The 15,676-nt window shown below is 39.3% G+C and overlaps 1 protein-coding gene across 4 annotated transcripts in view; it reads left to right on the forward strand.

The window, feature by feature from the left end:
• stat3 (signal transducer and activator of transcription 3 (acute-phase response factor)) overlaps positions 1-15,676 on the forward strand; it is a 44,868-nt gene that overhangs the window by 20,831 nt on the left and 8,361 nt on the right. For 2 of the 4 annotated variants that reach the window (XM_057345748.1, XM_057345747.1), the window contains exons 3-22: positions 2,747-2,990; positions 3,123-3,215; positions 3,748-3,829; positions 3,924-4,024; positions 4,152-4,303; positions 4,374-4,532; positions 4,634-4,726; positions 4,817-4,876; positions 4,956-4,985; positions 7,568-7,661; positions 7,825-7,872; positions 7,953-8,036; positions 8,537-8,635; positions 8,731-8,866; positions 9,267-9,319; positions 9,427-9,521; positions 9,635-9,774; positions 10,001-10,219; positions 12,326-12,368; positions 13,151-13,210. In XM_057345748.1, coding sequence (XP_057201731.1) covers positions 2,747-2,990; positions 3,123-3,215; positions 3,748-3,829; positions 3,924-4,024; positions 4,152-4,303; positions 4,374-4,532; positions 4,634-4,726; positions 4,817-4,876; positions 4,956-4,985; positions 7,568-7,661; positions 7,825-7,872; positions 7,953-8,036; positions 8,537-8,635; positions 8,731-8,866; positions 9,267-9,319; positions 9,427-9,521; positions 9,635-9,774; positions 10,001-10,219; positions 12,326-12,368; positions 13,151-13,210 — 2,085 coding nt within the window. Of the gene's footprint in view, positions 1-2,746; positions 2,991-3,122; positions 3,216-3,747; positions 3,830-3,923; positions 4,025-4,151; positions 4,304-4,373; positions 4,533-4,633; positions 4,727-4,816; positions 4,877-4,955; positions 4,986-7,567; positions 7,662-7,824; positions 7,873-7,952; positions 8,037-8,536; positions 8,636-8,730; positions 8,867-9,266; positions 9,320-9,426; positions 9,522-9,634; positions 9,775-10,000; positions 10,220-12,325; positions 12,369-12,483; positions 13,076-13,150; positions 13,211-15,676 lie in introns of those variants that run through there. The other 2 variants (XM_057345750.1, XM_057345749.1) reach the window with 2 other exon arrangements.

Consider the following 15,676-nt stretch of genomic DNA (forward strand, 5'->3'; position numbering starts at 1 on the left):
TTGTTCTATTAAAGTATAAAATATTTTGGTTGTTAGTTGAATGCAGTCATTTAGCATACTGATGCTTGCTTTCCGGCAAATGACGGTAACAAATGTTTCTGCATATAGGAGTGACGTCCTATTGCACATGTGTCAAATACAAGGCCCGCGGGCCAAATCCGGCCCGCCCCCTCATTTTATGTGGCCCGCGAGAGCTTACAAATTATTGTATTGTTATTATACATTTTATGTCCACGACCTGAAAATGCAACTCAACTTTATTACCTGCGCGATGACGACATCTAGCCAGTAGGTGGCAGTGTCCATATATATCGCAGAAATAAGCCCCTCCAGTGTGATCAGGTTGTTTCTTGTTTCACACTGGAGGGGCTTATTTCGCGATAACAGCCGGCTGCTTGTACATTATCCCGCTTATTACGCGGGATACTTACCACATGAGAAAAAAACTTGACATGAAATGTGAATTTGTAATATTTTATTAGCTCATTTTTACTGAATGCAGACCTAACAGGAAAAGCTGTTTACTTTAGGTTTTAAGGTAAGAAACAACGTTCAAATGTCACGAACATTCAATTTGGTTTAATAATTTGTAAATATAATGTCATATATGTTGTTAAAAGACATATTTATTTTTAATTTGTCAAAAAAAACCTGTCAAAATGATTTGTTGCGTCAGGGTTACCCTGTGTTATTAGTTTTGAGAGGTTATCTGGGAATAACGAACCTGCAAATGTCGCGACTGGCCAATCAGAATCAAGCATTCCAACGAGCGGTGTAATAAGTGAGTGATATGATATATATATATATATATATATATATATATATTAATTAGACACATCGTGTCAAACAAAGAAAAATTGATGCAGAGGGGAGGCTATTTCAAGAGGGATGGGAAAGCAAATACATGTTTGTGCTTAATGGAAACAAATCGTTGTGTCGTCTTTGCCAGGAGGCCATCCCTGTTAAAAAAATCAGCATATGCTTGTTTGGTATGTTTTGATGCTGGTTTGTGTTGGTTTAGTTGGTCTTTAGCTGGTCATGTGCGGTCCATAGCTGGTTTAAGATGGTCCAACCAGCATCAAAACATACCTAACCCAGCATATACTGTTTTTTTCAACAGGGGTGGCTGTGCTCAAAGAATACAGTACAATTTACGTCGGCACTTCGAAACCAAACACAGAGCAAAGTATGCTAACCTTAGCCACCAAGAAAAGCAACAAAAGGTACAAGACTTGAAAAAAACTTACATTTTTGGCAGAATTTGTTTGCAAATGCTTCTGCAAAAAGTGATGCAGCCGTGAAAGCCAGCTTTATTGTGGCTGAAGAAATCGCCCGAGTTACCAAGTGTTTTTCAGAAGGTACATTTTTAAAGCAGTGTATGCTGAAGATATGTGAGCAAGTGTGCCCTGACCACAAAGGCCTTTAAAAATGTTAGCTTGTCAAGAAACACTATGCAGACCGACTATGTGTTCATACAGAAACATATAATTGTTTTTTTTAATAAACTGTACAATAGTTGTACACTTGAATACACTTTATTTTACTGGTCTTTTACTGTCAAAACTAGGTATTAATTGAGTTATTACCAAAAGGAGTAATTAAGTGCAGATGTAATTATGCAGTGTGATAAAAGAGTGGATACATTTATATAGTCTTACAGTTACAACCGGCCCTTTGAGAGCAACCATAATACTGATGTGGCCCGGGATGAAATCGAGTTCGACACCCCTGTCCTATTGGCTCAAACCGAAAAATACCGCGTTCGTCACCAGAACTTACGAAAGCAAGCATCAGTGTGCGCCCAGCCTGAGGGATAACGGAAACTAGACTTTAAAATTAATAGCGCTGTCAATATGGATATTTCTCTTAAACAAACGCATCGATTATTGTCAGAAGACATTGTTAAGACCACAGAGCCATGTCGAGCCGTCTGTATATGACTCTTTCTTGTGTGGAACACAAAAGAAGATATTTTGAGAAATGTTTCAGTGGTCTCCATACGATGGAAGTCAATGAGGGTCAATGTTGTTTGCTTACCAACGTTTTTCAAAATATCTTTAGTGTTTTGTGGAAGGTTTGGAATGATGAGGCTTAGAAAATGATCAAAAAAACATTTCATCGTTGGGCGAACGGTCCGTTTAAGGTTGGATGTACGGCAAATATATTTAAGAAAGTTTGTTGGAAGTTGTCTCCAGGCATTTTCCTCGAAGATTGTGAAAGCTTGGGTGGAGTTTGGTAGAAGGCTAAAAATACTCGCAGCATTTGCAGGATCTGAAAACTCCAAGAAGTGAAATCATTTCTGAATCTTTCAATCATTAGAACAAGTCCCAAGAGAGGCCTGCTAAGAACTTCCAGGAATTCGAAGCTCATAACTATTTCAACATCTGTGTGACTAATATGCATAGAAAAGAAGATGACACAAAATTGCCCTCTTTAAATTTCAAGGAAAGAGTCTAGTCTAGTCTTGGCTTACTAATGTAGCCAGTGAAAAGCAATTCATTTACTTTGTAGACAGACATTTATCACCTATTGCATTATATAATTGAAGCGCTGTAATGTGCTGCAGGTACATTAGCACAGTCTACAATAACTATTGTTTAAAAGTCAGCTCTATTTATTGTTCTAGAACACTATTTATATACAATATACATATAACTCAAATATGTTGTGGATGCCTAGCAATCGATCAAGTTCACGCATGGAATAAGCCATGCATTACTAACATGTTTGCTCTCATCTGCCGTAGGGCGTACGCAGCCAACAAGGAGTCGCACGCCACGCTGGTGTTCCACAACCTGCTGGGGGAGATCGATCAGCAGTACAGCCGCTTTCTGCAGGAGAACAACGTCCTGTACCAGCACAACCTGCGGCGCATCAAACAGCACCTGCAGAGCAAGTATCTGGAGAAGCCCATGGAGATCGCTCGCATCGTCGCTCGCTGCCTGTGGGAGGAGCAGCGGCTGCTGCAGACAGCCACCACTGCACAGCAGGTCACATGCACATCCATGAACGAACACAATATTGTACAATACAAAAGATTTGCGAAACTTAAGAGATGCCTGATCACATTGTCTTTAGCTTCTAAAGCAGCCATTCAATTCCTTTTTCTTTCATGTATGTAGGACGGTCAGGTCGCTCACCCCACGGGCACAGTGGTCACCGAGAAACAGCAGATATTGGAACACAACCTGCAGGACATTAGGAAAAGAGTACAGGTTAGTAAATATTGTGACTATACATTTACATTGATGCATTTTGGCAGATGCTTTTATTCAAAGTGACTTACATTCAAGTTACACATTTAATCCACATGTGTGTTCCCTGGGAACTGAACCCACCACCTTTTGTGATGCAAACACAGTGCTTTACCAGTTGAGCTAACAGCAGCCTTTTTCAGATATTTTGGGATAATAACACACAATAATAGTTATTTTTAAGTTGCTGTTTGCTTTGACAAGTGTGCAAAATTTAATAGGGCTGTGTATTGGCAAGGACCCTGCGATACGATACATATCTCAAAAGATACGTCACGATACAATATATTTCAATACGATACTTATTGCAATACTTAAAAAAAAAATTTGGTGTGGACCATATTGGGTATTTTTTTACATCCCACCAATAGAATCACCAGTGGACATGATTATATATTGATACACTGGCGTGAAAAAAAAATATTGTCTCACATACACGCCCATTATTCATGACAAAAACTCTTTTTGTGTGTGTGTGTGTGTGTGTGTGTAGGACATGGAACAGAAGATGAAGATGCTGGAGAACCTCCAGGACGACTTTGACTTCAACTACAAAACTCTGAAAAGTGCTGGAGGTATGGCAAGCAAAGTTAAATGTTTTGAAAATTCTCAAATGCGCTAGTCGAGGAATTATGTGTGACATTACTCTCTCTGTGTGAAACTTTTCAGAATTGTCCCAGGACCTGAATGGAAACAGCCAAGCAGCAGCTACCAGGCAGAAGATGGCTCAGCTGGAGCAGATGTTGAGTGCATTAGATCAGCTGAGGAGGGTAAGACACAGACCAAGACTAGAAGCCTCCCGGCAGTGTCACTCCAGAATTATAAACAAGATCATTTGTACAGCAGAAGCTTGTGGGGTGAAAGATCATCATCATAATCCTACTGTCTGTTCTGCAGCAAATAGTGACCGAGATGGCTGGCCTGCTTTCTGCCATGGATTTCGTGCAGAAGAACCTGACAGATGAAGAACTGGCCGACTGGAAGAGGAGACAGCAGATCGCCTGCATCGGAGGACCACCCAACATCTGCCTGGACCGTTTAGAGACATGGTACGGGAGAGCTGTCCCTTTACAACCTGACACGCTGTTGAGTTCTGTTTTAAAGAGCCCTTCCTTTCAGGATCACCTCATTGGCCGAGTCACAGCTGCAGATCAGACAGCAGATCAAGAAGTTGGAGGAGCTTCAGCAGAAGGTCTCGTATAAAGGAGATCCCATCATTCAGCACCGCCCTGCTCTGGAGGAAAAGATCGTAGATCTGTTCCGCAACCTTATGAAGAGGTTTGTAAAGCACATGACCTTTTTATCATCTCATATCTGCTACTGATGAGCAGCCATAAGATCTGAACGTGTCTTCTTGTGATCTGCTCGTCACATTGCAGTGCGTTTGTCGTTGAGAGACAGCCGTGTATGCCCATGCACCCAGACCGACCTCTCGTCATCAAAACCGGTGTGCAGTTTACCACCAAAGTCAGGTATTTACACACAGACGAGTCGCGTGAAAGAATGGAGCGTTCTGAAGAAGGGACAGACACCACAACCTAACATGTTCTCTTCTTTTTCAGGTTACTCGTGAAATTTCCAGAGTTGAATTACCAGCTGAAAATCAAAGTGTGCATTGACAAGTAAGTGCAGTCTTATGTCTCATATCAGATTGAAATGACTTCTTTTCTAGTTAATGTTCTCTTCTCTTGTGTTCGGCAGGGAGTCGGGCGAAGGGGCAGCCATTCGAGGGTGAGTTCTGAGGTCAAATTTATTACATCTTAAAGGTGCCAAAGATTTGATTGAAACAATATGTTAAATTGTTCTCTGATATCTACATAGAAGGTATGTGGCTTTATTAAGTGCAAAAATTATTCAGAAACAGTTTTACATGTCCATTTACAACCCTAGGATTTGTCCCTAGAATGAAACTGTCTGTTATTACCTTATTTGAAAGGGTCATGAATATTAATTTTAAGCTCTGCTCTGATTGGCTGTTTCGCTGCGCAGCTCATGCCACTAGCTCACGGCTCTCACTAAATCGTTGGTGTTTCGAGTCAGATCCGTGGGCGTGGCTTTTTGGTTTTGACTAAATCCTTGGTGTTTCAAGTCTTACGAAACCTTTGCCCTAACCCATACCCTAACCTAACCCTAACCTAACTCTAACCATCTAGACTACATTTGTTTGTTAAAATCGCCTAAAAAACTCTGTTGCGCACTGTTGCGTGATGACGTCAGACTCGAAACACCAAGGATTTAGTGAGAGCCCTAGCTCACAGCCAACAGATCTCTACTGTCCGACGTGAAATGGAAGAAGTGTATAAAATCACTACTTACTGCTTGCGGCAGGGGTCTTCGTGCAAATATAGTCGGAATTTCCCCCTTCTTAAATCAGTATCAAAACGCTGAGCGAAGCCTGCTTGATGTGGTCCCAGGTTCGAAAAGCTGTCCCTTTCACCTTTGTCACGTGACTCTCGCTGCTCTGTGCGTCAAATTGCATTGTAAACAAATATAAACAAGGCCTAAGGGACATATAAACTCGCACAATACAGATCAGACGCGCCTGACTTTATAATTGTGCAGCTCGCGCTGTTTACAGAAGACGCTCAGCTTGCGCAGACATGCCTGACTTTATAACTGTATAAAGAAGTTTTTTTCATTTAAAGACTAAGTCTGCGCAGCTCGCATTGTATAAAGAAGACGCGCATGAGTTTATACCTGAGAAGCTTACACTGCACTGATGACACACGCCTGACTTGATAACCGCCCAGCTCGCGCTGTATGAAGAAGACGTGTCTCTGCGCAGCTCGTGCCTAAACGCGCCTCACTTCATAACGTCGCGGCTTATTTAAAGAAGACAATGATGTCATCGTCTATTGCGAGGTTTCACTGTAGAGTGTAGACATTGTCCGATGCTAATTTGGTAGAAATCGCCCAACCCTATTCACAATACCTGCAGAACTTCAGATGACTCGGCAGTGCACGTCCGGCTGGCCTAGAATATGGACGGGTATATGCAACGTTGGGAGCGTACATCCCGACTGTAACGTCACAGTCGATGTTATGTTGGGATTGCCCTCGTTTTCAGTGGTCTTTTGCATGCACAAGATTTACACAAGGAGGAAACAAGAGTGTTTGAGGCTCACGATATGTCATTTCCATGTACAGACCTCTTATTATTCATCTATGCCTAGATAAATACACTTCCCGTTCTATGGCACCTTTAAGCGATTTTACAGAGTAGATGTAGGGCCCTTTAAAACCTAATTTTCCCAGATTGCATTTTTTTTCAAAAATCACTTTCATTTGAGTTTTTTTATTCTATGCTTTACAATACAATATTAATATATTTGCCCACATGAAAAAAATGCTTGAGTATACTATAGCATAAACTAAATAATGGTAAGAAAATCCTACATACTACAGTGTTTTTGAACTTTATCTTCTTTAATCTACATATTTTTAACAGTAGGGCTGTCAAACGATTAATCGCATCCAGAATAAAGTTTGTCTTTACATAATATATGTATGTTTATATTAATTTTGTATTTATAAACACATATACATACATGGGCAGCCGTGTCCTAATGGTTAGAGAGTCGGACTGACCAGAAGGTTGCCAGTTTGATTCTCAGGGCCGGTGGGTAACGACTGAGGTGCCCTTGAGCCTTACCCCCACTTGCTTCCCGGGCGCTGCAGTGATATTTTATATTTTTATTATGTTTTTATAAATACAAAGTTAATATGCACAGCACACAGACATATATTACGTAAACACAAACTTTTATTCTGGATGCGATTAATCGCGATTAATCATTTGACGGCTCTTTAACAGTCTACGAAAAAGTGTAGTAGTATGTTAAGTACCTTTACTAGCACATTTACTGAAGTAATTAATATAGTATACTACAGTTTATAGTAATATAGTATACTACATATCATAATTTGTCCAGACTTATTTTAATGCCTGGATTCCACCATTCCATCTACAGTATTCTTTCCGCATAGGCACTTAAATTGAAATTAACTTAATTGTCACCGTTAACAGTGTAAACAATGTTTTGTCAAATAACGTAAAAAATGTGACATGCTGCACATGCTCCATTTACTAACATTTAAATAAACCTATTATATTCATGAACAAAATATTATTAGTAGTATAACACCAACCAAAATTATAGTAAAGGTTAAGATCAGATGGAAGTAGCTCCTGACTTAACTTTTTAAAGTGTTTATTTTAGCATTGGCCATTTATACTTCACCCTGTGACATTTGATTTCAGAACCACTGTCAAGTCTCTTGTTTTTAACAATGAAAGCGTCTTATTCCTCCAGTTCACGCAAGTTCAACATTCTTGGCACCAACACTAAGGTGATGAACATGGAGGAATCCAACAATGGCAGCCTGTCCGCAGAGTTCAAGCATCTGGTGAGTTCACTCAAAAACATTGATGTGCTGTGTAAATCTACAGATCATGCCAAATGACATACATGGACAAGCTGCACTTATGAATTAGATTGAATCTTGAGTCTACGTTGAGTGCAGTGCGTTACGGGAATGTCGTTTTTCATTTGTTTTCCTGTTTTATTAGACTCTACGAGAGCAGAGGTGTGGGAACGGAGGCCGAACCAACAGCGATGTAAGTGCAGTTTTTGTTATTATTCAGAGCTTCTAGTTAAAAAAACCTTCATTTCTTTAACACAACCACCTGAATTACAGGCCTCACTGATCGTGACTGAAGAACTACATCTGATCACATTTGAGACAGAAGTCTACCATCAAGGCCTAAAGATTGACCTTGAGGTAAAAACACGCAGACACATGACATTTCTATCATAAAAGTGATCATATTAAACCCTGAGATGTGGGCTTTAAACCACACAGCTCCTGGAAATTGATTCACTGTGCCAAAGCCAGTAAGGTTATATGATAAGCCGTCGCCATGGTGCCACTTGTGAGAGGATGTGAATATGTAACCATAAATCGGGTCCTTGAGCGTGCTGCGTCTTATTAAAACTCCTAGCACACAGTGCTGCCTACATGCCTATTACACACCGATACGGCCGTACGTGCTAAATTATGACTTTCCCGTAGATAAAAACAACAGGGTCACATTAAATACCAACTCAACGACAGCGGGTTAATTAAGCCGGCTTATTAAAACAACCGGCTCTGTTTGCTCATGGGGTTTGGGAAATAATGATGTAACCTCAGGTCTCTATCAGAATTTTGCCTGAACATTCTGTCCAGAACTAACAGGATTTATGATGAATTATAAATGCTTGTCTTTATCTTCCTTCCAGACGCACTCGCTCCCTGTGGTGGTCATTTCTAATATCTGTCAAATGCCAAACGCGTGGGCGTCCATCCTGTGGTACAACATGCTGACCAATCATCCCAAGGTTTGATATGGAACCACAGCAAGCGGTTCTTACTGCAAGCGTTTGAGTGAATTCACATGACTAAGACTTCTCATTCCCTCCCTCTGTTTTCACAGAATGTGAATTTCTTCACCAAACCTCCAGTAGGGACGTGGGATCAGGTGGCTGAGGTGTTGAGCTGGCAGTTTTCTTCCACAACTAAGAGAGGGTTGACCATTGAACAGCTCACCACACTTGCAGAGAAACTGCTGGGTATGTGTATTATATATTATATGATATGAAATGATATATTGTCTATATGTCTATATGGCATATAATATAATAGATGTAAATAAATAAGAAATGATTATATCATTTTTTTGCCATATATTTGGTTTAGTTGTTCTTCTTTTAAGGAATGTAAATAAAATAATAGGATTCTTGTATAAATAATATTTTTGAAATAAAATAATAGATTCTTATAAAATAGATTATAAATAGATTTACAGTTCTCATTTTAAATCAATTCGACAACATAATATATTCTACACATTTAAGCTGAATTTATGTCCCTCTTGATGTCAGAAATGTTTATCAGCATACTATGTTGACTTTGGTATCTTTAGTGTCTGTATATATACTTTTAATTATTTGGGTTCTCATTTTTGTGCAGGTCCGTGTGTAAACTACTCCGGTTGCCAGATCACATGGGCCAAGTTCTGCAAAGTACGTTTATGCCATTCTCTTTTAATTTTAGACCAAGTCACCAGACTAGCTGATTCAGTTTACTATCGAAATACCTGAAACATGTTGTGCTTCTATGTGTGTTGCAGGAGAACATGGCAGGCAAAGGTTTCTCGTTCTGGGTGTGGCTGGATAATATTATTGACCTTGTGAAGAAATATATCTTGGCTCTGTGGAATGAAGGGTGAGAGCTACTACACTCTTTTGAACATCATTTATGTGTCATATTTATAGTTGAGTACTGTATATCAGTCACTGCTTTTTTAGTTTCAACAAGCTCTTATGTGTGTATGTTAGGTATATTATGGGCTTCATCAGCAAGGAAAGAGAGCGAGCCATTTTGAGCCCAAAGCCTCCTGGGACATTCCTGCTGCGCTTCAGTGAAAGCAGTAAAGAGGGAGGAATCACCTTTACCTGGGTTGAGAAAGACATCAGCGGTGAGCGCATTTTGGACTGTCAATTTACAGAACGTTTCTGGGCCTGAACCAATCACAACAATGCATGCCAGATAGGCAGTAGTTCTGCGTACCGTGTGTGCCATCACTAATTCTTTTAGTGATTCTGCACATTCAAATCAACATTGATATCCGCAGTAAATTGCCTCCCCGTGCTTGTGTTTAAATGTGACGAAGCGTTTCTAACTGTGGTTCTGTGCATACGCAGGTAAGACTCAGATCCAATCGGTGGAACCATACACGAAGCAGCAGCTCAACAGCATGTCCTTCGCTGAGATCATCATGGGCTATAAGATCATGGATGCCACCAACATCCTGGTGTCACCGTTGGTTTACCTCTACCCAGAGATCCCCAAAGAGGAGGCGTTCGGCAAGTACTGCCGCCCGGAGGCCCAGCCTGAAACCGACTTCCCTGACCCTGGATGTGGTAAGTGTTTTTAATGGAATGAGATGCGTTTTTGCATGGGATTAAAGGGCGGTCATCCTCCATTTTGTGTTCTATTGGACGCGTCAATATATTTAACAACAGACGTCTTCGAGCATGACATCATTTCCTGTTTGTAGAGTTATCTGACATAAATGTGCATACTCAAAGTTTAGACTTTAAGGGTGGTTTCACATTAGCACTTTTTGGTGCGTCCGGGATGCTCGTGAGTGAAGCGGGTGCATTAAGCGCATCATTCTGCATCCAAAATGCGCATGACTATAAATAACGTAGAAGCGCATGCATTAAGCACATCATTCTGTGTCCAGGATGCGCATGAGTGAGTCTGTTCCACTCTGCATTGGAGACTTTTATACGGTGATAGTTTTGTGCAATAAACAGAGATGGTAGTATTTTACTTTTTAAGTACTTTATGAGACCACATTGTAAAGCATATATCATACTCCAATTTATAAATACATTTGTATATGTTTTTTACCTTTAATACAGTACTTAATTACATTTTAAAAAATCCTACTTTTCTACTTTTAAAAGTAAAAAATACTTAAATAAAAGAAAGTGGTAGATTTTAACGTACTCATGGATTAAAAGGTTAAAAACTACATTTATTTATGAAATGTAGTGGAGTAAAAAGTATGATGTGCTTTATAATGTAGGGAAGTATTTTTTTCCAAAGTAAAAACACTCTGATAAAGTACAGATATTTTAAAATGTACTTGAAAGTAAAAATGCACAGGTACTATCCACCTCTGGCAATAAAAGATAAAATTATATGCAATTCTACGCTGATCAGAAAAACAGTGCTAGTATCGGATCAGGATCGGTATCGGCCGGTACTCAGAATTCAGGTATCGGAATCGGATCGGCAAAGGAAAAAGTGGTATCGGTGCATCCCTATTATGTACTGAAGCTTTGGAAACAAAACTAACGGTTCAAAAACTTAAATGTATAAAAGGAAAGCGAGCAATGTTATGCATTTTGCAGCCTTCTCCTGTGTCGTTGTTACAACCGACACTGTAAACAGCTGCAGGCTTGATTATGCAAACGACCCGCGGTTCGGACCCCCCCAAAAATATGAACGCAGTCCAGCTGGGGCAGGGGGAGGGGGGAGCAATCGAACTAGGGTTCGGACCAGGCAATCCAACTAAATGTGAAACCAACCTAAAAGCAGTTCTGTCTGTTGAGCAACAATCTCCTGTTACTTCTCATTTATTTTGGAGACGGCTATTTTTGCATTAGAATTGTATTGAAGTATGCCAGATGGGTGGGGTTTACTAGAACTTTCTCTTTCTGAGGATACTGCTTAGGTGTGGTTTTCATTTTCTTGTGTTGAGCAAGTTAGACATTTTTATAGGAACAGTTAATCTAAAAATAACATTTTCTCAACAATACTTCTGCTTTTTTCCCTCTAATAAAGAAAGTTATTTTGTAGAATGTCCAACTTCTCTTTTTTACTCTTAAAGTGAATAGAGATGAGCTCTAGAAAGGACAAGAAATATCCCACCTTGACACATCTTAGCTAAATGTAGCAACAGTGAAGAATTTTTGTTAAATGATGACTTAAAGTCTTGGCCACCATTAACTACCAGGAAAAATGTCTTTGTAAATATCTTTGTTCTGTTGAACACACAAGAAGACATTTTGAAGAATGTAGAAAAGCAAACAGTTCTGGGGCACTTTTGACTACCATTGTCATTTTTCCTTCCTACTATGGTGGCCAAGAACTGTTTGGTTACAAGTATTCTTCCAAATATCTTTCTCTGTGTTCATCAGATCAAAGAAATTTATACAGATTTGGAACAACCCGGGAGTGAGTAAATGAATTTTTGGGTGAAATATCCCTTTAAGATAAGCTGTTATGGAGGGTTTTGTTTTGAACATGGAAGTAGGTACATGTTTGATACAGCATGAGGATGAGTACATTATTTTTACATCATTTTTTGTGAAATTTTAAAAGAAATTAACATTTACATTCATGCATTTGGCAGACGCTTTTATCCAAAGCGACTTACAGTGCATTTAGTCTATACATGTCTTTTTTTACATGTGGTGCCCTGTTTGATAACACATTTCTTGTTGTTCTTTCAGCAATTCAGCCGTACCTGAAGACCAAGTTCATCTGTGTCACCCCGTAAGTTTCATTTCCCCCCGTTTCTCAGTATGTGTGTTTGAGTGAATGATCTAGCTGAAGTCTCTCTTTTCTCTCTGTCTTCTTGTAAACGTGGAAATCTTTGGTCGTTCTTCAGACAGGAGCAATTTCAAAATACGTCTCTCAGTTCTGTGTACACCATGGATCAGGGATGTTACCACTGAATCTTCCAAGGACCCTTCCCATCATCTATTAAACCACAGTCAAACACAGGAAGAGAGAGAGAAAGAGAAACCAAGGAGATAGACTTAAAAAAAAACATTCTATTACATAATCAGGAATGCAGAGTTGCTTTTGTCATGTACATCATGTAAGAGCGACATAACTTGTGGGTATCTGTTGTGTAAACACTTTGTAGCCTTGTAATGTTTTTAGCAAATACATTTAGCAAGATTTAAAAAAAATGTTAACACACTGACTGGAGATTCAGACTGTGTGTGACAATTATTTATTGTAATATGCATAGAATGCATAAGAGAGCTTAATGTATACATGAATATTTTATTTTAGTAATTCAATCTGATAAGGTAGTTCATTTTCCTTGGTGATGGTGATCTTTAAACATATAAAAATGTATCCCATCCAAATGTCTGCACAACTGTACACATCCCACTTTAGGTATCATGCTTTGCAACATAAAAAGATTCTGATGGAATAAAACCTGTCCTTATTTGACTCAAATCCCAAATACTTTCAATGTGTTTGTACTGGTGGACGTGTGTGAGTGTGTTAGGCAGGCTATATAAACTGACCTCTCTTCATAGGTGTCCTTCATTCGTCATGGACTTCCCGGACAGTGAACTGCTTGGGAACTGCTTCCCTGGGTAGGCATTAGGGAGCTGATGTATGTGTGTGAATGACATCTGGTAATGACTTTTGTCTGCGAGTGAACATTCGTTGTCCATCACTCTCCTGTAGTTGTCTGCTAACATAGATTGTTTCTTTTAACACCTCTAGAACTTCACTGAGGGTTCTGTTTCGCATCCTAACCCTAACCAGGCACTACATAGAAAATTGTATTGTATAACCACCCTAAACTAACACTCTCATGTAATTCAAGCTTTTTCATTTTATGTGGCCACAACGTGTGACACATTTTGAAAAAATAACACATTTGCTGAAATGTCGTGCCCGGTTGGGATAGTGTTACTTACTTTACTTTATCCATAAATGTCTGGATGTTTGGATTTCAGTGGAACTCCTATAAAGTTCAAGGGCTGGAATAGTTTTGTCTCTAAATCTCACATTAGCTCTTCTGGAAACTGCTTCGAGTCATTCCAAACGTATTTTCACACAGATTTAAATGTTGGATGTTTGGTTTAGCATCTATATTATGTTTTTTTACACAAAAGTCACAGTCTCTCACTTGGTTATTTTGTTTTTTTTCTTATTTTGGAGGTTTTTCTATAGGGGATGGAGTTGAATAGAAAGTCTTTGCATGTGGTATATAAAATATTTTGGTCCCTCTTTGTGTTGAATAACGTTTGGCTAATTTTTACTGAAAAAAAACTGAGACTTCAGATCAAGATGAAGCATAAACCGGAACTGCCCTCTTATCTAAAACATGATAAATCAGACTTCCTGTACAGAAGATGCACTATCAATAAATAAACTGGTCTTATCTGATTATAAAAAAGAAAAACAAATATACAGATATTGACCTTTCTCGTTATATGTATAAGAAAAAACTCCAGAAGAATGGGCATCGACAGTTATTCTAATGCTGATATAGTGCAGAATATATAATGCTGTTTACAGTAGTTACACTACTGTATATACAGATGTGCTCAAATTTGTTTGTACCCTTACAGCTCATTGAAATAATGCTTCATTTCTCCTGAAGAGTGATGAAATTAAAAGCTATTGTATCATGTATATTTGCATGCCTTTGGTATGTCATAGAATAAAGCAAAGAAGCTGTGGAAAGAGATGAATTATTGCTTATTCTCCAAAGATATTCTAAAATGGCCTGGACACATTTGTTGGTACCCCTTAGAAAAGATAATACACAATTGTTTTTTTTAATTAGTATCACACATGTATCCAATCTTGTAATCAGTCATTCCACCTATTTAAACAGAGAAAAGTAGTCACTGTGCTGTTTGGTATCATTGTGTGCACCACACTGAACATGGACCAGAGAAAGCAAAGGAGAGAGTTGTCTGAGGAGCGCAGAAAGAAAATAATAGACAAGCATGGTAAAGGTTAAGGCTACAGGACCATCTCCAAGCAGCTCGATGTTCCTGTGACAACAGTTGCAAATATTGTTAAGAAGTTTAAGGTCCATGGAATTGTAGCCAACCTCCCTGGACACGGCCGCAAGAGGAAAATCCACCCCAGATTGAACAGAAGGATAGTGCGGATGGTAGAAAAAGAACCAAGGATAACTGCCAATGAGATACAAGCTGAACTCAGAGGTGAAGGTTTCGCTTTTTGAGCAAAAGTGGGCTCAATGGAAGTAGACCCAGGAGGAAGAAAAACATAAAAAAGCCAGACTGGAATTTGCTAAAATTCATATTGACAAGCCACAATCCTTCTGGGAAAATGTCCTTTGGACAGATGAGTCAAAACTGGAGCTTTTTGGCAAGTCACATCAGCTCTATGTTCACAGACGAAAAACACAAGCTTTCATAGTGAACACCATACCTACAGTGAAACATGGAGGAGGCTCGGTTATGTTTTGGAGCTGCTTTGCTGCATCTGGCACAGGGTGCCTTGAATCTGTGCAGGACACAATGAAATCTCAAGACTATCAAGGCATTCTGGAGCGAAACGTACTGCCCAGTGTCAGAAAGCTCTTTCTCAGTCGCAGGTCATGGGTCCTCCAACAAGATAATGACCCAAAACACACAGCTAAAGAACTAAACATTGGACTATTCTGAAGTGGCCTTCTATGAGTCCTGATCTGAATCCTATGGAACATCTATGGAAAGAGCTGAAACTGCAGTCTGGAGAAGGCACCCATCAAACCTGAGACCGCTGGAGCAGTTTGCTCAGGAAGAGTGGGCCAAACTACCTGTTAACAGGTGCAGAAGTCTCATTGAGAGCTACAGAAAACGTTTGCTTGCAGTGATTGCCCCTGAAGGTTGTGCAACAAAATATTAGGTTAGAGGTCCCATCATTTTTGTCCATGACATTTTCATTTGTTTTATTATTTACAATATTATGTTGCATCAAAAAATTCTACTAAATATGGAATAAACAATGGTGGATGCCAATTACTTTTGTCAGTTTCAAGTTATTTCAGAGAAAATTGTGCATTCCTCGTTTTTTGTAGAGGGGTACCAACA

This window comes from Triplophysa rosa, linkage group LG11 (assembly GCF_024868665.1).
Source record: "Triplophysa rosa linkage group LG11, Trosa_1v2, whole genome shotgun sequence".
Taxonomy (NCBI): Eukaryota; Metazoa; Chordata; class Actinopteri; order Cypriniformes; family Nemacheilidae; genus Triplophysa; species Triplophysa rosa.